Below are 27,468 nucleotides of genomic sequence, written 5' to 3'. Positions count from 1 at the left end.
TCATAACTAGACTGGACTACTGTAATGCTGGCTCCCTGCATGTGCAATTGGACCCTGCAAATGATCCAGAATGCAGCACCACGTCTGGTCTTTAATGAACCAAAGATAGTGCATGTTACACCACTCCTCGTCTCTCTTCACTGGCTGTTGATGCACTTATCAAATACAATCATTTTTAATAAAAATATATATATTATTGTTGCACTCTAATCTGTCTTGGATGCTACTATTCTGATGCTAGTGAAACTTTGTAATGCAGCCTTTTCGTACCATTGTCTCCTTAAGATGACATTTACATTTATGCATTTGGCAGACGCTTTTATCCAAAGCGACTTACAGTGCACTTATTACAGGGACAATCCCCCGGAGCAACCTGGAGTTAAGTGCCTTGCTCAAGGGCCCAACAGTGGCATCTTGTTGGTGCTGGGGCTTGAACCCCTGACCTTCTGGTCAGTAACCCTGAGCCTCAACCACTGAGCCACCACTGCCCCCAGATGAATTGCTTATGATTAATTATTCCTCTTTTGTAAGTCGCTTTCGATAAAAGCATCTGCCAAATGAATAAATGCAAATGAAAATGTTATACTATATTCTGTAAGAGTAATACAAAAATTACTCTTCTCATGATATATGTTTTTGATCATACTGCCCACCCTTAGGCTGAAGCATCTACTTGACCTTTGGACACTTTGAGTTCTTAGTTCTAACCTGACCTTAATGTCAACATTGTGGTCCACACACATAGAAATCTATCATTGCTTAATAAATGAGCTTTTCTTACGACCACAAATACACCCACACAAACCCTGTACTCTCAAACGCTTTAATGAAATTGAGTCCGGCTGCCTCCTCAACGTCTCAAGGCTAATTTGATCAGAGCGGTATTTCATGAAAAGCCTTTTCATGAAGCCTTTGCGTTCTCAAATGCAAAATCCATCTGCTTGTCACTGATTTTAGAGCAGCCCAAGTCCTTGTTGGTGCCTAACATGGATAATAAACAAAATGTGATTTGTGGATAGCCTGAATCAGAGCCATATAGAGAGAGTTGCGACAACGGAAGTTCTAAATGCTTGATCGTCACGTGATTCATGTAGACTTCAGATAGTTCCAGGAAGTGCTTTGGCAGGCATTTAAAACAGTTAGAGTAGAGTGACAGAACTGCGATTTCTGGTAATTAGTAGTCAATAAATGCATTTATTTTATATATTTATGTAACACACTGACAGATGTATGTAGCATGAGTATGTTGTTACAGCGATGTTGTTTTTTAAAGATCAAATCAGCTAATATTTGAGGATTAGTGTTCAGCTACCGTTATTTGCCTCAACTTATTTCAGGCTAGGGTTTCTGTTGCCTTTTTATGTTACCTCATGTTCATTGTTTTCACTAATCTCATGGTAACTAATGTCATATTTATGACTTTTCAGATAGTACAGAGACAGGCTGGTGACAGGTGATTTCCAGCACCGCACAATGGGTCAATGAACTATTAACTATTAGCAGCAGTTACGTAAATGTAAAATTTTGTGAAATGAAGCTTATTGTTTACAATTCTTACAGTTCTATATATAGTAATATAATTATTTATGTATTATAAATATTATATATCTAATGTATAATTCTTACAATACTTATTCATATACACAATATATTCAGCTTTAAAACAACTTAAGCATACTCTTATATAAACTGCCGTTCAAAAGTAATGAGGCTGAAAATTCAGCTTGGCATCACAGGAGTAAATTACATTTTAAAATACATTAAAATAGAAAACAGTTATTTTAAATTGTAATAATATATTACGATATTAATTTTTTTTTAAAACGATGGATGAAACTGAATCAAGAGAACAGATTTTACAATTAATAGGGTGTTCAGTTACTAAATTTATCCAGCTCCAATCCTTGCCTAATCTGTTAGTTATCCGATAACATCCCTTATCTCATAATTTAATGAGTAATACTCAACTATAAGGTTTTAATTTCCAAGTTATTTTTATTTAGATGTACTGATAATATACAGAATAAGATAATATTATTCTTTAACGTCTCACCTTTTAAAAGTGCGTCGCAAACGGTTTGTTCTGCTGCATCTCTACGGCGCGGCATGTGTTTGCTGCTACTTCCGGGAACTATTGAGAGGCTCCACGAGCCGCCATTGCTGTAAAAAAAACGTTCCATTGGAGTCAATGGAGTTGTGGCAACTCTCTCTCTATATGGCTCTGGCCTGAATAAGCCTGAGAATTAAGAATTTGTTCATAATTTTTTAACACTGTCAGCACTTTCTTACCCTCGTGTTGTTACAACATGTGGAAAAACTGATTAAGTATCAATCTGAATAGTGTTTTGCAACTGGAGGGTTACGAGTGCCAAAAATTGGTCTCTTGTCTGTTCGGTCTGGGTCGCAGACAGCAAGAACAATGGCAGGTTTTTGACACTATTACATTTTTCCCAAGGCCCAAGCTAAATTTTGAGCTGCATAGGTAAATTGAATGATATTCATCTCACGTTCTGTACTTCATATGTGCTAAATATGTTTCTCATCTGAAAACGCTATGCTATTGAATCCTGGTTTTCACTCTAGTGTGGGCACGGACCTTCACAGAACAACTCACTAGAATGATCTTCTGTTCTAGCCTACTGTATCTCTGGAGTGTGCATGCATAGGGCTTCCTTAAATATTGTGCCACAGACCACAGTAACGATGCAACCCAGTTGAATTCTCATGAGAACTAGTTTTAAACGCCATAGAGGAAGTCAAACCTCTAAAACGGCTTATAGATATTAGATAATCCTGACATTATAAATGGCACTGGCGAGGAAAAGAGAAAACATTGTGTTTTCGCTAAAATAAAGGTTTTTCAAATTACACATCACAATTAATCAGGATTTTACAATAGTAACATTAATTCTAAATGGGATCTATTACCTATCTACTTAAATTTTCTATGGCAATTGTAGTTAAAAAATTTTAAAATACAAAAAAAAAATAAAAAATTAAGACCAAAAACATAGACATAACCACAGAAATGAGGTGTCATAAAAAATGACCGGCCTATTAAAATAGCTGATAAATCTCCAAATATGCTATATTATTACAAAATATGAATTATATCTTTTTGTTAACTCGGTTTCTTTCAATTAGGACAGGTTTTGTCTTTCTGTTTGGGACTTACTGATCGTAGATGTCATTGACACCTGAGCTTCTGCACCTAATTTGTGAGTGAAATAAAGCATTATTTGTGGATAATTTTGGCCATTTTAAATCAAATGTGAAAATATTCTGTACCATATATTGGACTAGTGTGCTTTAATGTTCAATCTGGAAGTTTGTTTTGAAATGCTTTTATTTTGTACAAAATGGCACAACGTCACACTTGTGGTGTTCCCAGTCAAAAATGACCAGCCATTTAAAATGAATGGGGGAGATCAATAATAAAGGAACAATTGAGTGTTCAAGAGCATATTCATCCATTAGATGAGCACATATGTGCATGCATGCAAAAACATAAAGGCCTTGAACCTGTGCACGTGCACACACACACGCACCCACGAACACACGTGCACACATACACACACACAGTCTCTTGAGTATTACATGCTTTCTTTTCCACAGAGATTAAATTTGTCCTACCCTGAACTGCATCCAACATTATCACACACACACTCTCGCAGTACATGCTTTCTTTTTCACAGAGTATTTTTATACTATCCTGAACTTTATCCAACATCCATTTATCCATCCGTCATTATCACAGTCACACACACACCTGAACGTTCTTTTCCCCACAGTGACCCCTCTCCAATAGAATCTTTCTTTCATCACACCTTTCAGACAAACTATTATGACAATGTGTTTTGGAATGTTCATGCTCTCGTAAAGAAGCAGATAGCTGATTTTCCACTATCGAGCCAGTGCGTGCCAGGGTAACAGTGCTCATGAATGTGCACTGTTGAATTTGCTTATGAACCTTTGTATAGGTGTATGTGAACATGACTGTGTTAACACTTGCACTGTCTTTACATTGTTTACTTAATTTTTTCCTGGATCATCTCTAGATGATACTAACCAACTTTCATGCAAATCAGACAAACAACCTCTTTATATATATATATATATATATATATATATATATATATATATATATATATATATACATATTTAATGGAATCCATGGCATTCAATATTTTGACTTTTCATCATTTATGTATCTGGTTCATGTGGTCCTCTTTCACCAGTAAAAAATATCAAAAGCAATTTTGAGTCTGGTACCTCTCATTGCGTTGACACGGAGGGACCCAATTACTGTAATACAATGATTTGTTGTTTACATTTGTATAAATTAAAAGCAGTACAGCAAATCTTACCTTGAAAAATAGTCTTCATTTTAATAATGCAAAATATAATTTCTTATTTCTTTCTTTTGATTTTAAGATTTTTTCTTCTTCTTTTTCTCTGGTTTGTAAAGACAAAATGAGATAAACACACACACACACACACTCACTGATGACAGCAGATTACATCGCTCTCACACCCAAACAGTCACTAATTTGAAAAGCAGGAGGTGCAACACAAGGCCTTGACCTCTGTGACATCTCCCTCTCCTCTCCGATACCTCAGACGCCTCCGCCATTCTTAATTAGTTCAAAATCACCCATCCTGATCCATATTGATTCCTTTATCTTACATTTTGTTTCACCCCTCCCTTTCTCTCAGTTTCTCCTCCCCTTTTTGTCCTGTTGTTGTTGTTGTTTTAATCTCTGGAACTCCTGCTCTTTTTCTTCAGTACTTGTTAGTTTTCTTGTTAAGTGTTACAGGGATAGTTTAGCCAAAAATTGTTATTCTCATTTTCTCACCCTCATTTGGTTTCATTATGACTCTCTTTCTTCTGTGGAATACAAAAAGAGGCTGTTTTCTACCATAGCATGTTTATTTAGAGCACCACGCTGGTGTGCGGAATGGCAGACGAGAACTTTCTGCAGAAAGTGTTTAGTGTTGGATACACACATGAAGCAGATCTGTGGAATTTGAATGCCTAGAGTCAAGCTGTAAACCCAGGAATCTCCAACAAAACTACAAACACACACTTAGTCATGGTAATTCATCTTACAGACAGAAGTTTCATGAGAAAGTTTGTTCCTCAAGACCACAAACACTGAATGCTTCTGAATGTTCAGGGATGACCGATATACAAATGCCCCAAAGAGCACTTTATGGCTGAATGTCATTATTTAAAAAAAATCACTGTGAGTCATCTCTGAACAAATGATTAAAAAGCTTATCTGTGAATAAACTTTTCTGAGCTATTTTTGTAATGACTTCTAACCCACTTCTAACCCTTCAAGTTCACACTGGTGTCCTAGCAGTTACCAAAGGTTTAGTTTAGCACATTAACTATGAACATGTTCCACTAACATTTAAAAACCACAAATTATCACAATACTTGGTCTTCATTTAATAATGGCAACCCTGGGGCACTTAACACAATTTGTTTCTGTAAGTAAGCGTAATGTAAGTCGGAAAAGAGCGTCTACTAAGTGATTAAATATTTAATAGAAACAATACAACAGTTGTAAAGTAAAGTAAAATCCCCTAGCCTATATCCATACAGATGGGGCAGTGATGTGTGCGTGAGTGTGTGCTTAAGTATAAAGTCATAAAGAGATAAAAAAGAATCCAGAGGTCCGTAAACCTGGATGACGCTGTCTCTGTTTCCAGGAAAGATCATGCAGACTTCTCCTTGACCCATTTGACTATCTACATGTTTTAAAATAAGATATATCATAACCAATCAGCCTCCACTTTTCGTTTTGTATCCAAATGAATAGAGTTTACGTTTTGCTGTCTTGTGGTTGGTTGCACATAGCATCAACGTATGGTTGCTAGGGTGTTCTGGTGGTTGCTAGGTGGTTGCTTACTAGCCCAACTTGAAAGAGCCCACCCCCAATTGTCTATAATATTCCAGTTTATAGATACAGTATGGAATGGATCCCTGTCTTGCATTGCTAGTATATAGGAATTGTTTTTAATACTTAGGATTAGGAGTTTGTTCAAATCCCATCTCTAAATTTGAGCCATTGTAATCCACTAATAGAGATGAAAATCAGACAGGAAGACATAAGTACAAGACTGTGTTGTGAACTACAATCCCATGAAGCATTGCAAATTATGTTATCAAAATAAAACCGATGGAAAATTGTAAAACTATTGATTTAAAGTTGTTGATTATATAAACGATTGATTTTAACTTCATTGAAATATATTCATATATATATATATATATTAGGGCTGTCAATCGATTACAATTTTTAATCAAATTAATTACATGGTGTCCCGATTAATTAATCGCATATACAAATATTTGCTGAGAAAGCCCCTCATATAACAATAACTCAATATATAATGATTATACATATTTATATCAATATATAATTATACATAGTTACCTTTTTAAATATAATTTTTTTTTATATATATTATAGAAAATGCATTATATATAAAATAAAAAATATTCAGATAATTACAATGCATTACATTCTTGTAGCAGAAGAGTTCATCATTGATAAGACAATACAAAAAGCAGCTTTAGAATACAATGTATTGTTTACTACCATATTATTGATCATAAGTCAATCATTGGCACTCAGTTCACAGTAATCCATTACACAAGTGAATTTGTCAATCGGTTCGAGATTCATTATGAGGCCTTGTTTGAGTAGCGTCTTGTGTGCATTGTGTCATAAACATAAAATGTTTAATATATTTTAATATTAAATATAGTTTAATACTCAATCTTTAAACACATCTTGAGATCCCTTAGTTCGGATTTGCGCTCCAAGTGTTTTGAACGCAAGAGCGTTCATACAGTGTTTTCTTCACTGTATAAACTGCGTGTTGCTCACACAGCTGAAATTTCACTTACTGCCCTCTGGAGTAAACAGGTGGTACTACAAGCTTGCATTTCTCAGGAATCTTCCTTATTATGGTCCGGGGGCATGCGATTAATTGCGTAAAATTTTTTAACGCGTTATTTTTGGTAAAATTAATCACACTGAATTAACGTGTTAAATCGACAGCCCTAATATATATATATATATATATATATAAGAAGTTTGAGTGTATGGAGACTGACTCAATTGCTTCATTCATAGTGTGCCATGGAAGTGTGCATCACTGCTGGGGTATTTTGCCATGATTTGATTGCCGCATATCTCTGATTAGTGGATTGTATTCCATTGGGGATAATGGGTAGTGAAATACTTTATCAGAAATTCCCTTGTAACATTTTTTTTTTTTTTAAATCTGTGGACTGATGGCTTCAACAAAAGCGCATTCCATTGATCCACACCCTCAAGGAGGGTCTGTCCTTAAAGGTTTAAAAGTTATCCTTAATCAATTCTCCTGGGGAAAAAAGGTCGTTTTACTTCTGAAACCACACTGAGATCTATTAACATTAATGTTGTAACAAACTAGAGTTAGCACAGTCATTTGAGGCACCTAAAAAGCAATAAGATGGATCATATTATACACGTTCTAATTGCAATGATTTTCAGTATTGATTTACTCATTTAACTGCAATTCAGTTCAACCAGGCAAACAAGGTTTCCAAGGATACGGCTGGGTTTTTCCCAGCTCTAGACAGACACTCAGACCTGTAAACCGTCATTAGACAGTGACTGCTCCTCAAGCTGAGAGATGCTCCTCTGTAATTAGTAACGCTGTGGTCGGGTCTAATTATTGACTTGGAATCGTCTCCTTCCCCATTTCCTGTAAAGTATCTCATCTTCTGTGTCTAGTTCCTTGTAATCTCTTTGATTCCTTGTGTGTCCTTTAGGAATATTCAAGTAGTCTGCAGTATGTATGGCTTTTGAATGCATGGAACATGCAGATGACCTTCTACATTTGCCAAAATATTCAACCAGAGCGCACTGCATATATGACCTTCCTAGGGCCCTGTGATTTCAGCAATGCAGAAAATACAAAACAAGTCTGAATTAAAAGTAATTTACGGAATATCACAGAATCTGACCAATTTTGAATTCAATTAATATTATTATTAAACCACAAAAGTGTGCAATTTCATTTAATACATTTATTTTAGTTTAACAAATATAAAGTATGCATGCTCTGCATGCTTCAAAATGAATGAACAGTGCTCCTCTGCTTTACTTTCATCAGTTTTCATTTATTCTTGAAAGCTCTGTTGTGCAGAACTTTATAGATATGTCCCCTTTTAAAAAGATGTAGTGTTGCCACAAACATGCGCAAATTCGGCACTCATTAAAGGTGCACTCAGTATTTTTTTTCCCCATTTAAAAAGGTTTTACTCCTAAATACATGAATTGTTATTTTGAAACATACTGTATGTATAAAATCGTGACCACTCATATGAGATGAGGACTCTAGTCATATCAGTAACCTTATAAAAGCTGTTTTATTCTACATGGGGCATGGTTGACCTCAAGGAGGCTGCCATTTTAAAATCACATGACCAGCTGAATACTACTCGCTTAATCTCAGTGACTAGTCTTGTTATTGGAAACTTTCACTCTTGGATTAAATTAATCATGGCTGATTGTTAAGAGTGAATTTCTACAATGACATCTGTAACTGAAAACCTTTGATGTTGAATAATGCTGCATCCACACCACTAGGTGTCACTATAAGTCAAAGATGACAAACAAAAAGTTACTGAATGCATCTTTAATTTTCACATAGAAATAAGCTTTGTGGCAAAGGTTTGCTGCAGGTTCACCACTACCATTGAAGAGCTGCAAGCTGCTGGCAAACGTGCAGTGAATAACAAGCTCATTTGCATGTGAAAATAATGAGTGGCAATTTTGAAGCAACTCTTGATTTTTTTTTTTTTTTTGTAAGTGACTTTATAACTGCAATGTTTGTTAATGTTGTGTTGTTACTTGATTAAGGTTTTATTAATTGATTTAATAAGACACCCTTGTAGGCAGTATATACTGCACAGTATATGTGTAGTAAACAACAAGCAGTGCTAGTTTTCCATGCTGCTTTATTTTATGACCATTTTCATGTCACTTTCCTACAGATTGTCACACTGATCTTACAGTGAGATCAGAAAGAGTAGGTTGACATTTCTTTAGCTGAAATTGGTCTGAGCTTACAGAAATTTGAAACTCTGCCCCCAGTGGTAAAAGCGGTAAGTGTTGTTGGGCGTATGGGCAAGTATGACCTTTATTTTCTGGGTGTAATGTCCATGGAGGGGCGCCACAAGTTGTTTTCAGTTGTACAGGCTGTAGTACAGTGAAAAGGAATGCATGTTTTGTAAACTGAACCACCCCTCCCAAATTCCTTCACCTGGAATTTAGTTTATACATTTTATTTTTATTTTTGTGTGGGTGTGTTGGCCAGTATTTGTTGCCTTATCCATATAATCTTTGGTTGAGTAGGTCAGGGAGTAGACCCGTCAGTAGAAATGACCTCCTTAGGCATGGTGATCTCTGACCTGGCCGTGGTGTTTCCTATCTAGGTCAGTGGTGGAATGCGCATAACATCTGGAGTTCACATGCCCCACTGTCTGAATATTGCTTCTTTATGTGGCTGTACTTCCTGCCTAGTAGCAACCAGTTCATACCACACACACATACCAAGGATGTTAACCTTTGACCCATTGTGCCTTTTTGCTGTTGCTACTATGTAGTGGTGGACATCACTTTAATGTCAGCTCATTCCTCTTTAGTGTTTATATGTGTTCCTCTTGCTCAGCTGGTATAGCATGGCACCGGCAACACCAAGGTCAAGGGTTTGATTCCCAGAGAATGGACATACTGATAAAACGTATAGCTTGACTGCACAGTTAAGTTGCTTGGGATAAAAGCATCTGATGTCAGATGCAGAGATGTATAGATTTAGATGTGAAATAGATTTCAATGTATTTTTGCTTTCTAGTTGAAATCGAATTGCAACAATACAGGCCTATCCCCTCTTGTGGGATTACAGTTCACTCTAAAAGTGATGTGAAGGCAACAGTTTTTTTGCCCCAAAAGCATGGCCCACATTTTCGAAAAGCCTTGGAAGGAAATTCTGCACTGTATACAAGTGGAAAAAAGCATTACTTTGTTGTTGGTCGAGTTTTCGCATCTGAGACGAAAGTGAATGCATCTTTTTTTGTTTGAATAGTACCAAAACTTTTAGATGAAAATTCATGCTCTCTCAATAGACCTGTAGTCATGTGATATCTATGGTGATGGTTATGATACAGCAGCATGCAGTCAGTGGTGGAGCTAAGGGGTGGCCGTGGCCACCATGGACCAAAGCTTGTCCACCCCACTCACACCTCACTTTTAGAGATGAAATAATCTCTGTACAAATGTTCAAATTAACGTGTGTGCACACCAAGGTCGCCAAAGCTCTCCATCCTGGGTGTCATTGTATCCAATCAAAAACTCCTGGCTCCGCCCTTGCATGCCGTTATTGAACCAAAGAAGAGGATCTGTTGCAACAAAAAGATGTGTGTGGATATGCTAATGTGATTCTCTGTCGATTATACTGAGTGTGTATGTGCTGTTTTCTATGTATTTCCCTTGATACATTTTAACACAGACTAAATATCAGCAGACTATATGAGTCTCTCTTTCTTCTAAGAAATGAATTCATAACTGCATAGAAGAAGTCTATTTTATCCCATTGGCAAAAATAGTAGTTGGCATATCTGTGTTGCGGCTAGGGATGTAACGGTTTCACGGTATACCACGGTTTTAAAACGAGACGGTTATCAAACTGTTGACATTTTAGAATTCACAGGATTTCACTTAATTTTAAAAGTCGCACGGCAGACAAATGTCAAAGCCTGATCTCCCAGATATACAAGATTTCTGTGACTACCTGTATATGTCCAAAACAAATTTCACCTCCATATTCTGAAAGGTCCTGCGACTTAAAGTCTGAAGCGACATATACACATAATTTATAAGTAATTATTGTCGGCCATTCAAATGCATGCCCACATAAGCACATATGCTTACACTCAAACAGATGAAAACATCAGTCATAGAGATGGTAGAAGCATCTTAAAGTGGCCAATTCAGAATAATTTGCCTTTACAAAGGTACTTTATGCAACCAGTTTATATGTTCTGTCCATCATAACATTATTTGTCTAACAAGCTCTACTTTTCTCTACACTCGTAGGAAAAGCATTCAGTCAGTGAACCGGAAAATTAATGTGCAGCATGAAGGGTTCAAATATCAGATATATTCACAGATAGACGGTCTCTAACATTAATGAATGAATGGAGTACAACAGGCATACTGTTTTACTAGCAGACTAAAAGCTGTTTATTTCTTACAAAGCATAGAGATCTGTATTTTCTAATCTTCATAACAGGGATCGTCTGACTTTAGAGCGGATGAAAGGAAGTCGGGACTGTGGGTGCTTCTGCCTGCCGAATACAATCTCTGTCAGTGCGATTTATACAGAGATGCGGCTTATTCATTTTCAATGAGAGCTGGCGACTTCCGACAACTTGAGCGACTGCGACCGGATGTAGGCGTGTCCAGTGACGCAACAAAGTTGAGAAATGTTTAAATTTATGCAAATGAAGAGTGACTTTCGGGAGCGACAGACAATACGAGAGAAGATGGTAGAGCTCACGTGATCCTAATATTTCCATACATACCACTAGCGACCTAACCGCCAGCCACTGGCGACATGCAGCGACAAAGTAGCTGGCAGTGTGAACGCAGCATTATTTGTTTCTCTGAGCAATGCAATTTTTGACCAGTTGTGACTTCTATTCAGGTGCGTCTTTATTTATGGAAAAACATTATATCATAAATAAATATTAAGCTGCTAATAATTTTAGCAAGGCACTTTAATACTGTGATACCATAATACTGCAGGTTTTTTGTGAAGATTATCGTACCGTGAACATTTCATACTGTTACACCCCTAGCTGTGGCAACTAATAATTTGTGTTCTAGAAAAATAATGACATAAATAGTTCATGTATTACCTAATGTCATACAAAGTCCAGTAAACATAAAATATTCAGTGAGACCACATTTGCCTTTAAAACAGCACCAATTCTCCTAGGTACACCTGGTTGTTGGCAGATAGGATGTTTCAAGCTTCTTGGAGAATTTGCCACATTTCTTCTATCTATTTTGGCTGTCTCAATTGCTTCTGTCACTTTATGTAATCTCAGACTGACATGATGTTCAGTGGGGGCCTCTGAGGGGGCCATGACATCTGTTGCTGGGCTCCCTGTTCTTCTATACTAATCTTTTCTATTAGCAAAAGTAATGTTTGTGAGTTTAACGTTTATGTTTCCTATTGACACACTAAAGCTGAAGATATAAATAACCATCTGAAGACAAATGCTTTTGTGAAACATCTTATTTGCCCAAGACCTTTGCACAGTACTGTGTATATATATATAGAGATAGTATATCTTCTCAAAATAGCACCAAAAAATGTTTTATATTAAAATTACATCTTTAAAAAATGTACATTACATTTTAAAAAGTTTTTTTGTGCATTTTAGTTATATAGATAAAAGTAATCAAAGTAATTTGTTCACACATAAAGAAATGGTTGTTCTGCAAGAAATTATTGGGGCTGCCACGGCTAGATAAACAAATCGGAAAACAGAAAAATGTATCATCTGATATATTGGCCTCTGCGATATATCAGTCGGCCATGACTATATAATATATTATGAATAGTATGCAAATTTGTATTAGAGGTAGAACGATATATCATTTTACTGTCCCCAAAGCACTCACCGCGCTCTCCCAGCTAATTAGGTGCTAAGACCTATGTATCATTATGAAAATGCAAAAAGGTTTGCACTCTTAAAATACAGATAAAAAAATAGTACAAATGTTTCGGCTGAATGCCTTCATCAGTGTAACAATTAACTTGTTCTCAATAGTTAAATAGAAAGACGACCCTACAAATCTTCAGGTGATCATAATCACCCAAACAATCAATCCACAGTCTCCAGTACAACTCCATATTTAACAACAAATAATAACTGAAGTGGTGGTGGCGTAGTGGCTAAAGCACAGAACTGGTAAGCAGAAGGTTGCTAGTTCGATCCCCACAGTCACCACCATTGTGTCCTTGAGCAAGGCACTTAACTCCAGGTTGCTCCGGGGGGGATTGTCCCTGTAATAAGTGCACTGTAAGTCGCTTTGGATAAAAGCGCCTGCCAAATGCATAAATGTAAATGCAAAACACCTCTCTTTGTAAACGTTTTTTATCGATATCTCCACCACGGTGAGAATTCATTACTTTCTCAATGCCTATACATTTAAGTTGTTTGATATTGTGATTAGACTTAATAAAGTGTCTAGCAATCAGAGAGGTAACATCATGTCTGCGGATGGCTGATTTGTGTTCACTCACGCTAATCTTCAATGGTCTTGATGTTTTTCCAACGTATATTAATAGACATGGACATTGGAGTAGGTAAATCACATTCTTACTCGAGCATGTTATACAGGACTTAATATGGTATACTTTTTGGGCAGAAGAACGCGTGAAAATGATTAAAACTGGTAAATCTGTCGCTATAGGTTTTTTTTAGAACTATCGTTATCGGCACAAATCTATGGTAATATTTGCCGATAGCTTTTTCCATCATTCCGTCATTTCAAAATAAGATTCCCCGGTGTATTTCGGGCTTGTTCATACTTAAGTCCCATGTTATGCACAATATTTCTTGTTATTTTGGGGATTTTGGTTGAACTTTGTCTGTGCTTGTCAAAAATAAGATTTTTCTCATTTGGCATTTGATAAAAACATTTTAAAAACTATCAGCCAATTAATCGGTCATCGGTCTTTTCCCCACCACCTTAGTTACCACTATCGGTCGACATCTAATTTGTATGTTGCCTAATGCAGGTAATATGCCAGAGAGAGGTAGAAAAACTGTCTGTCACAGATTGTATTAAGGATGCATGGTGAATGTTATGTCATTACGAAATATCTTGTTATGCTCTGGGACTAACAGAGAAGGCATTCTAAGTCCTGAGTGGCAGATAGTGGTATCTTCAAAGCGCTTAAGAGAGATGAGAGACGTTATTTACAGCCATGAGCTCTAATGAAATACTTTAGGTGTGTTTACTGGCCGTTCGACCCTTTGAAAATGAAAAGTGATGAGCAAGTATGTGTGACATACCACACAAAACCCTTTCTGCTGTAAACTGTTCCGCTATGCAATCATCTTGCCTTGCTTTGATTGGACCTGAGACTGGGTCTGAGCCACAGAGAGGTCCTGTAGTTTACTTTCCATATTTGGGAGCATATCTGGGGGTGGGGGGGGGGATTCCTGTCTTTCATAAGAACAGTGTCACTGAGTACATGCACACAATCCCATAAATGTTAGATGTCCACCGGTGGGAATTGACAGACCCCACTGGGGAAGTTTGCAGTACATGCGACAAATGATTTAAGATTGAAATCAGAGGGATGAAAAAGGGATTATGGGAAGAGGGAGTTTGAGTCAGTGGAAGGAGGAAAACAGTGACGTCTTTATCTTCGTGACTCAGACTTCACTCATTTGGAATGCAATACACAAACAGTGGACACTAGAGACAGATAGATGCTCAAACCGTCAGCTGTGTGAATGCCTCGTGCTCTCTGATTTAAAAAACAAACCAGTCATACCAAGAAGAATGTTAAAAACACTCTGAAACCTTTAGCTCAGCTGAGTCGGAGTGTAATATGTGAGGTCACTTACCTTAGTGCTTGGGTTTTCAAAGTCTTGGACAGTAAGCCCCCCTCTATATTAACTTGTGCAGCTGTTGTCTACTGAGGTGACAGAAGATGTCAGTCGCAACAGATGTTTAATTGGCGGTTTTATTTGCTCACATCACTTGCATTGTCAGCGAGCATCAGAATAGCATATACAAATGTAACCATATTATGCTGCAATTTCTTAAAAAAAAAAAAGTAACCGGCTAACTGATGAGTTGATCACTCAAACTCCAGTATCGTTTCTCCCTTGATATATATAACACGTCTGCAGAAGCAGAATAAGAATATACAGAGGCGGAGCTGTGTGGCTTTATAATAGATTTGCGAATGTAGAGCAGCGTCGTTTATTGGAGAGCACGTGTCCAGTTCTGAGTGAGAGTTATCCACGTCCGAGCTGAGAGATTCACGCAGGCACAACCGGTACATGGATGCGCTCTCGCATGATATGCATGTTGTGCTTTTGACATTAACAATATTATAACACCATATAGCTACGGTCTATGAAACAGGACTATGGCCCATTATACCAATACTTTTTATTTATCTTCACACAATGTTTTTTATTGTATTATGTATCTTTTTATTTTACTTGGTGAAATTATCATCAATCTCCGCGCCTCCCCTGACATGCTCTGGTGCCCCCCTGGGGAGGCTTGCCTCCCAGTTTGAAAACCGTGGGCTTAGAGGAACATAAATAACTCTTGTAATTCGGAGAGTTTAAAACTGAAGTGTGTGAATATGCAGAGACAACTGTTAGTAAGCCATTCTTAGGTTGATTGCACTAAAAAGTGCAACATTTTCTCCACCAATGGTATGAGTTTGGGGCGGGACTACGTGTTTGTTTGACCAACAGCATCCAGAGGGTGTATTTGGGAAATCTGTTTGAAAATAACACTTTTCCACCATCAGGCTGAACGGTTAATGTTGCTTAATTGTGCCGTTCAGTACCAATCTTTCACGGTTTATTTTTTCATTGTGGTTTTGCGGAACCAAGATTAAAATGAAAATCACCGACAATTGACCAATCGTGAGTCATTAGTAAAACTGTTCTACCAGCAATCCGGATTTGGAACGGTTTGTAAATTACCATACCGAGCCGTGTTCAAGTGGAAATGCAGCTGAAATCATTACTTGCTGTGCTAAGGACCGTTTGGCTCTGGTGGAAATGCGGCTAAGGTTTATTTTTGCAATTCCATTTGGTGACACTAGGGGTGCAAAATATGCACTCTTCAAATGTAAATATGTACATTTAAATTAAAAAAACAAAATCACAGCTGTGATTTTTAAAGACTAAACATGCTCTATGCAAGTGCAAGAACACAGCCGCTTGTTTCTAAGCAAGCTCGATTTCACATTGTGTTGCATTCTGCAACGCGTCAGCGTACATTTCATAACGCAACCAAAGTATGCCTTGCTACATGGCGGTTAAGGTAAACATTCAGTTTAAATGACTGAACAAGAGTTTGAAGAGAATCTTTGCAAGTCAGTTTAAGTTGTTAAACTGTTGACATATTTATAGCTAGCTAGCTTTATAATAACACATCCGGTTTAATGACACGGACATTTGAAGCTGACTCTGTCGCCCCCTTGAGGACTGAGGTTTGTTAACGCAACAGTAATGCAAGATGCACGTCAAATATGGACAACGTGACCGAGTGCGTAATGCGTTGATCCAGCATTTACGTCTGCATTTGCGCACTTGTGTAGAGTATGATTCTGGCTTTAAAGGCCTTTATTTAAGCTTAATGTTATTTCTTTGTTTACTGTTGTCTGATCTGTATATTTTTGTTTTTTTAATTGCAGAACATACAGCCAGAAAAAAGCCACTCTTGAGAGGGATTACGCACAGGTGAGATTCCAGTGTGTTTATACTAATAATGATGATGGTGTTGCATGTGTTTTAAATTGTTAACACTTTTTAAGTGTTGAGATGGTATTGCTTTATATCCCCTCACAGCTGTTTCAAATGTTTGAGGCTTTTTTGGGAAACATGGAAACAACAGAAAATCCATCCCACTCTGGTTCTGTTTATTGCCGTAATTGGAACACTTTAAATCTTTCCATATCTCTGTTGATCAAATGGATGTTCTTGCTGCTTTGCTGCCTTCTAACTCCTGGGAAGTGCTTAGAAGCTTCAAAAGTTGTAATTACGACCTGTTGTGTGTTTTGTTGATCATGGTTGGAATGAATTAAATGCGTTGTGCAATTTTATAATTCTCACTTTACCACTTACCGACAAGGACAGGGAGTTTGTTTAAGCGCCATCCAAAATGAAGAACAAAAGATGTGCATTAGGTGTGTAATTGTTGCTTTACTGTATCTGCGTATATAATCACTATTGCACAGCCACTGAGAATGATGGGAAATTTAGTTTTGCTGCACAAGTCTGCCACCTGATTTTTTTTTAAGAGAAATGATTGAACAGATGATGGATTTCAGCTAATTCCTGTGAATCTAGACCAGCAAAACAGACATTCTGCCTGAAGTATTGTGTCCCAGCATTTCAGACTGCTGTCGCTTTAGAACAATTGGACATTAAGATTTGGTTTTGTTGTTTGCCAAACTGTGACAGAGCTTAATAATTTGGTGGTTATGCTAGTAAATGTATTTCTCAACTTTCCTGATACGTCATAGGTTTGCTAGCCTGCTTTAAGTTTATGACAAAGGTCATGGTTTTGTGCTTCCTAAATGTTTATAGACCATAAAATTATTACAGAGTTCAATGATATTTAGCCAGTTTTAAGGTCACATCATATATCGCAAAGCAAGTTTATAGCATATTGTGATATCCGACTTCTTGAGATCCATCAATGACTTATTTTATTGTCAAGTTGGAGATTTTTATTGCACCTGTAATATCTTGGTGCTTGTAAAGATATGCAATCTGCTTTCTTCTGACAGAGTTTAATGTATATTGCACTTTAAACTGTAGATTCTCCAGCCATTTTTAAAGGTTATCTGACTATTCTTTTGGTTAAACTTCAATAGACTCTTAAAGAAAATATTTCACTGTTATTTGTTTAAAGGGATGGTTCAATCAAATCCTCATGTTGTTCCAAACCTGTATGACTTTCTCTCTAGTGTGGAACACCAAAGGAGTTGTTAGGCAGAATGAAAGGGACTGACAGCCTTAGTGACCATTCACTTTCAGTGCATCTTTTGCCCATGCAATGGAAGTAAATAGTGATTGAGGCTGGCATTCTGCCTAACTATGCCTTTGGTGTTCCACGGACTAGAGAATGTCATACAGGTTTGGAACAACATGAGGGTGAGTGAATGAGGACAGAATTTTCATTTTTGAGTGAACTGTCCCTTTAACAAAATCTCCACACTTTTCTGCACTTCAGCACTGGTCCACTGGCCCAGTTCACCCTCACAGCAATGGCATTTGTCTGATGGTACGCAAATGTTATGCCAAAAGAGAGGTGAGTGGCATACATGCTGATCCAGAGATTAAATGACACGGATTATTAACCCATTGGATTAGGAGCAAATATTCAGTGTGCATGGTGCGCGTGCGTGTGTGTGTGTGTGTGTGTGTGTGTGTGTCAGGCAGGACAAACGCTGTGTTGTGTGGACCCTAGTGTTAAGTGTAAAATGATATTGGCTCTTTTTTGGAGTGTTTAAGGCACAACACTTACTGAGGCAGGTGCTGCTGTTAGTGTATATTACCATCATGTACACGCATAATAATGCCATAAACACAACTGCCACATGGTCTTTATGAAGACACACACACACAAATAGTGAATGCACGACACATCTTAGTATTTGGGCTTTTGTGAAAACAGTTTGTTGGATTTAAGTTATAATTACAGTGGAGATGTTAAAAGCTTTCTTTATTACAAAATCGCTTTATTACAAAACAGGATTTCAGGATTTTTATTATTTATAATATTATTATTAAATCATTCACTTGTTGCTGTGTTTTTGTTTTGCGAAATGCAGTTAAATGTTAAAAATATATGCGCTCAAAACCAGTGAGTTGTAATTAATGAAAATATGTCGACATTTATTGCCAGCCTGTAATATAAAGCAGCATAATGTAGTAACTTTGCACAGCTAAAACAGCTGGAAGTGGCTTATGTGAAGTGTTCCACATTCAACCAAACGCTCTCAACCTAGTTTTGCTGAAAATAAGGTGAATAGCATATGTAATATTTTTTTCTTACATATTGACGAATATATTACATTTTCTTACCTATTAGAACATTTATAATTTTTTCCAACATGATAGCATTTATCATTTCCCCCACATATTATAGCATTTACAAAAATATATTGTATACAGTGTGTGAGTTAATCATCCAACCTGATTGAATCACTTTGGTTTGTAAGTCTTTAAAAAGAACTGCACCAGTCGAGTGATTTGTTCATGGATTGAACATTGCTTTGAGCTGTATGTTCATTTTTGTCAAAAACACAACAACACACAACTCCGCTTTATTTTTCAGCAGTGACAAAGCACTGCTCCTTAACCTGTTGATACGCACCCACTTTTTGAGCACAAACCATGAAAATGACATACCTGAACTTAAATGGTTGTATTTACACAACCGTTTGGAGTATGGACACAGATGTAGTATCTTTTGAAAGGAAGACACTTTGGGCTTTATTACCCAAGTTTCAGAATTAATATATATTGTTATTCTTTAAAGTTAGAGAAGCTGAAGTTAATAGTAATGGAAATATTTTGTGCTGAACATGTTTTTATAATCTAAAAAAACAATTAAGACAACCCAGAAATACAATGTTATCCAAGCCACAAGTCTAAAGAAGTTATGTTTCAAATTTGAAGATGAACTAACAGAAAATGAGGTTCCTGCAGCTTTTTTCTTTGTAAAATCGCTGGAAGCGTACAGAGTCAAATTAAGGCTCCGCCTTTCAAGACGACACAAAATCTGACTGCACTGCTTGGCTATTAAGAATAAAACTACACCACATTTTTAAAAATAGACTTTGGAGACACGCTCATTTTGTTTATGAGACTCTTATATATAAGATAATATACAGTTTAACAACATGAATGCTGCTCAGATTACATAGTTTGTTGAAGAAGGGTAATTCTTTCAGGCGAGATCTCATGTAAACAAAGGAGAATATATTTCCCAGATTGATCACTTTTATGGACAAAAAGTGCTATTGGATGTTTTTCAATGAATGCTCGTCATGGACAATTGACCCAAGTGTGGCGAGTATCACATTTCATAACAACGGTATGAAGTCCCTTTTTGATATTGCATGTTTTCAATTGTACTCCTGGCACATATAACTAATTCTGGAGCATTGCTATCGTGAAACAGAGATCGGATATCAATGTTGAACCCTTAGACCTTTGAGAGGATGTATAATTTATTAACATTAATTACATTTATAGATGGTAAATTATATTGTAAATGTAAGCAGAGTGACGTCACCACCGCCTGCAGGCTTGCGTATCAACAGGTTAATAACGGCGTAGGAAACATGGTTTCACAAAAACAACTGATTTGCTTGTGAGCTTTCTGGAATATAACCTAATGTTTATAGGGACTTGAACTTTGACCCCAGACATTTGTTTGTAGAGATTAGAAATGGTTGCTTAACGTTTAATGCACTCTTTCATAACTGACTTTCATAAGCAGAGCTTCCTCATATGACAAACAATTTTAGACTAGTTCATGATTTTGCAGGCTTTTTTTTTTTGCTGGCTTTTTCTAGCCCAATTAATAGTATGATAAAAAAAATTGTATGTCAGAGGTGCTTGTATTTTGTAGTATTTCTTTTGCTGAAGTAAAATGGGTTGCAACTGCCATTTCATGTTGATTTGATGTCTGTGACAACTGAATTTAGCTAAATGCTAACACGTGTTAGCAAACGTAAACGGTGCTTGACAAATGGGTCTGTGATATCAAGAAGCAATTTTATGATGTCTTAATACTGCTGTAAAAGCTTGTACTTTCCCATTCACAGAAACATTTAGTATATAGTCGAATATGAAAATTGTGTTGCAGCCATTGATGTTTCTGTCTTAGCATCAGCTAATAAACTAGCAGAGGGCAGGTGAAGAGGGCGTGGCTTAAAGTGTTGTGCCAAATAGTTCCAGTTTAAATGTTGCCATGGTGACCCTGACATTCACACTTTGGAAAAACGGGCCACAAACCTGAGATTTTCCCTCACGGTGATTAGTTTTGCTAGGCTAACACCCATGTCATTGTGCAGACCGGTCCTCTATTTATCAATATTAATGACTGGAGGTGAAATTAAATGAGAGGCATCCATTCAGGTCTGTAAGAATCTCAATCCCGGTCTAATCTTTTCTCCTTTATCGGACTTGGCACGGTAATCGACTTGCAGCTCACGCATGAGCTCGGCACGCTGTGCAGCTGTCCTCTTAAATAAAGATTCTATTACTGCTCGGCCCCAACAAACAGAAACTCTTGTGTTTAAAGAAGAGGGGGCAAGAAAAGTTGGCGTATCAGTTTATTCTGTGTGCCAGCGCTAGGATTGACTTGACCACCATCACGTCTGTGATGAGTCAACTAACATCATCTCATGGAGAGACAGAAAATGTCCCTAGTCCAGAGAGAGGAAAACAGGGAGAAAGCGTGTGAGAAAGGATACTTACTGTATCTCTGTTGCCAAACCTAGTGAACATCCTTGCTGTCTACTGAAGTCTTGTGAAGGGCACATTAAAAATGAATGTGTTCTTGTGTTCAGATATAGGCAAAATGGAACAGAACAGAGTATACACAATTCTCTGAGCTAATGTGCAAAATAAAAAATTGCTCCATCAGTCGTCACTTTTCTTCTTTTTTTTTATTTTTTATTTATATTTAATTGTGGCTCTTAATATTATGGCATGTCATGTGTTCAATAGATTCAATCCATGTTTAATGGAAATTGTTGTTAGAACAATAACTTGAGTTTTGTACCTCTTTGTAAATGTTTTAAAGCATAATTCTCAAGCAAAACAGTGATTTGATAAAAAAAAAAAAAATGTGTGGCAAAATATTGGGACATTTCAATAGAATAGAACATTTCATATTGATCGCATTTTTCCACTTAAAGGGACAGTTCACCTAAAAATTTTAATTCTGTCCTTTGCTTAAACTCACATTTCTGCTATCCATTGCTTTTCCATTTTGTTTTCACAGGGAGCACAAATATGTTTTCCCCCTCTTGCAAGTATTACTGCGAGTCTGAATATTTTATTCAACCTTGTATGTCTGTTTGGGAGGCTAGGAATTTACAAATGTATATTCCTAGATCTCTTTCTACTAGAGCTTATCTGTGGATAGCGCTGTAACAGATGGAGAATCTCTCTCTCTCTCTCTCTCTCTCTCTCTGTCTACTTATTTTCTGTCTTTCTGTCTCTTTCTCTGTCTTTGCCATCGCTCTAATAAGTTGCCCATGTGCTGCTGGCTGAAAAAGCAGGATTACATGATGAAGGGAGAGAGACTGGAGGACAACTGCAGGGGGGTTCGAGAGACCGAGATGGACCTCACTCTGCCTGACACATCACATCAACTTGCACAAAGTGAAGATACATTAGACATGCACAACACATAGACACACATATCCAAACCTGTGCTTACAAACTATAGGAACCACATAGCAATGGCCTAGCAATCACAAAGAACAACCTAGCAGCCACCCGATACCGAAAGCAACCACATAACAATGCCATAGTAATCACCCAGAACACCCTAGCAATCACTCGGATCCTCATAGCAACCACCTAGAATGGCCTAGCAACCACATAGCAATCACCCAAAACACCCAAGCAACCACCTGGAACACAAGCTATAAAAGTAGCCACATATTAATGCCCAAGCAACCTCCTTGCAACCACATAGCAATGCCCTAGCAATCACCCAGAACACCTTAGCAACCAACTGGAACTCCATAGCAACCACATAGCAATGCCTAAGCAACCACCTTGAACAATATAGCAAACTCATAGCAATGGCCTAGCAACCACCTATGGCACTGTCACAACTAGGGATGGGCATTTTCAAGTAATTTTTATGTTGAATACTCTAACCCACAAAAAAACTAGTACCCAATAACTTGTAAATAAAAAATGCTTGTTAAAAACATCCCTGAATGACACATACGTGCATCTTATATTTGTATTATTCACAAAAGTATCCAAGAATGGTTTTAAAATAAGACAACTTCAACAAACTATCCTTTTCTTTTTGGGGGAAAAAAATGAATGAACAAAATGCATGGAAAACAAAAAAGACTTGGAAATAACTGCAAAAAATATTTGAATTCAACCGGAGCTTACATAGAAACCGATACTGATGGCAAAAGGGTAATGCACATGCTGTATACATAACAGTCTACATAAAGGCGGTCATATTGTTTATCATTTTATATATTAGTATTCAGAAAAACAATTGGTGAAAGTTTGCTTTTTATTAAATTTGCTCTGCTATTGTTAAAAGATTTCAAGCCTCATACACATACTTGTCTGATCATCTTCAGAGTCCGTGTCACATTTTTCCACCTTAAAGCATATTCTCGTTTGTTGGTTTGCTTGACTCCCAAAAAGAACTGAATACAAATAGAGTAGAATTCAATAAGAACCTTGTAATATAACTAGGCTACACAAACACCATGATATATCTTCTCTCATCCAACTCAACACCAGATGTGTCTGCAGCATTCCCAGTAGACTCAATTGTAACTGCAAGATTTGGTGGGAGATTCAGTGGGAAAACAGTGTAATTCAGGGCTGCTTACAGCATATATTTGAGTAGTGTTTTTAATACTTGAGTAGCTGATGCTACTCTATTACTCAAACCACATAGCAATGCCCTTACAATCATCTAGAACACCTTAGCAACCTCTTGGAACCCCATAGCGACAACCTAGAACCCTATAGTAATCGCATAGCAATGCCCTAGCAATTAAGCAGAACACACTAGCAACCACCCAGTTTCCCCATTGCAACCACTTAGAACACCCTAGTAACCACCTGGAACCCCATAGCAACATTTAACACTATTGTGACCACATAGCAATGCCGTGCAATCACCCAGAACACCCTAACAATTTGCAACCACCCAAAAGCAGCCTCATAGCAATGCTCTAGCAACCACCCACAATACCTTAGCAACTGCCTAGAACACCCTAGCAACTACCCAGATCCTCATAGAAATCACCTTGCAACGGCCAACCAACAGATTGAAACCCCCTTAGCAAGCACCAAGTAATGCCCTAGCAATTACCAATAACAACATACCTACTGGACCACACGGGACCTAAAAGCTACCACGTAACAATGCTCTTACAACTACCTTAAACACTAACACTACCACAGAACAATGCCCTAACAACCACCCAAAACCCCATAGCAACCACATAGCATACCCCTAGTAATCACCCAGTGCACTCTAGCATTATGGTGGTAACTTTTGCATGAGCAAGTGGCACACACACTTCCCTTGGAAAATGTAAAAATTTAGTACGGTCTCTTCTGTTTCTGCTCTTCACCTTTTAGCTCTTTTTAGTCTCCCACAGTCTGTCTCTCCATCATTCCATCATTTCTCGATCCCACAATCACATCTTGTGCTCTTTCCCAGAGCCTCAGTTGTATAAGCACAACTTATGCTGCCAATGTAATCAAATGGCTTCATGTGTTAGGACTTCTGAAATCCAACTAATTCCTGGCAAGTCCAGCAGGAGCAAACCAGGCTTTTGAACCTTTGACCTTTGTAATATGTAGTACTCAAGCCCCCCCATGTGTGGGCTGAACTTTTATAACTAGCTGTCAGTCATGTGTGGGAGGAAGGATAGATAAAAGGACTTCCTGTTGATTGTGATGCCATAGAATCCAAACAATAGAGGACCGTGAGCCATAAAATGGCAAATTATGTCGTCAGCTGTTGTTCTTAGTAGTGATTGCTGCGAAGGAAAAATTCCTATACCAAAAGCTTTTGGCTCATAATTTGTCCTGTATCGTTTGTGTTAGGGCATGAATGATGTTCTGCCACATTCAGATGTCTCTATAATCCACTGCTGTGTAAGCCTTACAATATGTTTGCATAACCGGGACTTCTTTTGTGCCAAGAACATCTCATATCAACACTAGTGGACTGCCTTGCTGTCTATTGCCTATATAGGCAGTTTTCCTTCTAAGGCATCTTAACTGAAATGGCACCTTGTAAGTTATTGATTTGGAACACTACATAGGCAGCAACTCATGTGAAACGCAGAAGAGAATCGACTCGCAAGTCATTACCATGGAGATTGATGCAATCATAATGCTAGGCTAGCATCATGATAGTCTACTAAGCATTAAATACACAAACAGTAGTTCAATTATTTGATAAGGGCATACCATTTTTATCGATACTTTATTGAATAAAAGACATTAATTTGTTGCCAACTATGTTTATTTTCATAACGGTGTTGCTGCCAACTTTTGGAACAGCCTTCATATTAGGAGCGCATCTGTCTTAAAGGAATGTTCCTTTAAAGGAACTTAAAGGGAAGTTTAGCTCAGTCGACAACATTTGTGGCATAATGTTAATTATCATAACAATACATTTTGACTTGCCAATCGTTGATTAAAAAAAGAAGCAAAAGTCATGGTTACAGTAAGGTACATACAATGGACGTGAATGATGCCAATCCATAAACATTTTAAATATACGCTGTTTAAAAAGTATAGTCACAAGACGTAAACATAATGAATGTTAACATGATTTTAGTGTGATAAATTTGCTTGCTAACCTTATCTTTGTAAATTATTTCCAATATAACAACTTTGTTGTCATGATGATGTAATGCTAATAAACCTTGTAATTGGTAAAAGGTGTAATGTTGGTGAACCTGATTGTATCACACTAAAACCATGGTAACATGTATCATGTTTATGTTTGTGGCTATACTTTTGAAGCAGTGTGTATTTTAATGTCTGTGGACTGGTCCCATTCTCTTCAATTGTAAATGCCTTACTATAACCTCAAATGTTGCTTCTTTTTTTAATTGAGCATAACTTGTATTGAACCTGGAACATTCCTTAAAATCCTGTCTAGGTAGGCAGCTCACTAGGTTTTAATCTAGGTCTCCTCTCATCTAACATCTCTCTCTCTTTCTCTTTCCTTACTCTCATCTCTCCCCATGGATGGATTTGGCTGTAATTTAAAGGTTTATTTCAGTTTTTTCCACTTTCTCAGTGGGATTGTGAGATTCAGATGTCAGCTGTAATTATCATGCCAATAATTGCTCCGTATTGGAATTCTACTTGTTGATGACACTCTTTCACACAAGATCTGTACATAATACAACAAACCTGTTTCAGATTGAAGTGTCCAGAAATGTGTCTTCGAGAGCAGCGAAGAGAGCCACTGCCTCAGACAGCCTATTTCATCCTTGTCACTAACCGAGACATCTGCAGTGCATCCCCCCTCAAACACACACACACACACGTTCCTCCACACAGCCCCCACTTGTGCTCCCTTTCCTGGGAAAGTCTCTGGGAATGGTCTTCTACTTGCATAATCGTCTTTAGTGCCATTGTGGGCGGGCTCTATGGGACAGCGGCAGCCGCCACTGGTCGACTCTACCACCTGTCTAGAACAAATCAAGCGGGTCTTTGTGGAGCAACCGCTCACCCCCCCCCACATCCACATGCTAATGATTACATTTAGTAAATATGACTTAAATGGTCAAAAGAGAGCCAATAGTCTGTTAATGAGAGACAGAGGGATTGATTTGCTGTGATGCATTCAGTATTGATACACTGATATTGTATTTCATTGAATGCAGCAAGAACATTTCATATTGATTGCAATCTTCCACCTAAAGGGATAGTTCACCCAAAAATGAAAATTCTGTTATTTATGCATCCTCATGATGTTCCAAATGACTTTCCTCTGAGTAACACAAAAGATGTCAGAGAGAATGTGTTAATTTTAGTCAACATTCACATTCATTGTAAGGAAAAAGATGCAATGAAAGGGAATGGTGGCTGAGACGAACACTCTGCTTAACATCTAATTTTGGCTGCCATAGAGAAAAAGTAATGTGGGTTTGGAACAACATGAGGGTGAGTGCATGATGACAGAGTTTTCCATTTTCATGATGCATCCTGATGTTTTGAAAGATGACTAATGCATCGTAATGAGCGTCATGTTGCGAGGTAGTTAGTAGCACCCAGTCCTAATGTAGAATTGTCCCCTTTCATAATTATTAATCGTATAAACCCAGTAGGCAGATTTTTTTTTGCTGTTAAGCATTGTATGGTTCACAACAGCATCAGTCGTTCGTGTCATCCCGCACGAATTGAAACAACTTGAAGGCGAGTAAATTATGACAGAATTTTCATTTTTGGGTGAAATATCCCTTTAAAGAGATGGAGGAGAGGATGATGAATCAGAATGGAGACAGACTGACCACCAGTGTGCGACCAGAAACTAGGAATTGTGCATTCGGTTTGTGTGTTTGCATGCCTGGTTTACTTGGTGAGTGGTTGTGTTTGTGTATGTCTGGACTGTAAAGCTGATTATAGCCCTTTAAAAAGGCTGTAAAACACATGAAGTAGGCGCAGTGAAGCCAGAAGCTCTCCCAGGTATAAAGATGGAGCCAAGTGTACATCAGGGTGCTATACGTTGTTATTTTCCTTTATGAGGGCTTTTTTTCTAACCATATTTATCATGCCTTTGTGTCAAATACTTACATTTTATCAATTCATAAATATACATTTTATATCTGAATCTTATACATTTTGTGAAA

The 27,468-nt window shown here is 37.5% G+C and overlaps 1 protein-coding gene across 2 annotated transcripts in view; it reads left to right on the top strand.

Annotated features, from left to right (window-relative positions):
- Positions 1-27,468, top strand: part of LOC127623186 (F-BAR and double SH3 domains protein 2-like) — a 112,766-nt gene that overhangs the window by 15,368 nt on the left and 69,930 nt on the right. For both annotated transcript variants that reach the window (XM_052097505.1, XM_052097504.1), the window contains exon 3: positions 16,540-16,585. In XM_052097505.1, the coding sequence (XP_051953465.1) occupies positions 16,540-16,585 (46 nt within the window). The remainder of the gene's footprint in view (positions 1-16,539; positions 16,586-27,468) is intronic.

This window comes from Xyrauchen texanus, chromosome 29 (assembly GCF_025860055.1).
Source record: "Xyrauchen texanus isolate HMW12.3.18 chromosome 29, RBS_HiC_50CHRs, whole genome shotgun sequence".
In the NCBI taxonomy this organism is placed as follows: Eukaryota; Metazoa; Chordata; class Actinopteri; order Cypriniformes; family Catostomidae; genus Xyrauchen; species Xyrauchen texanus.
This window is presented reverse-complemented; position numbering and strand designations above follow the sequence as displayed.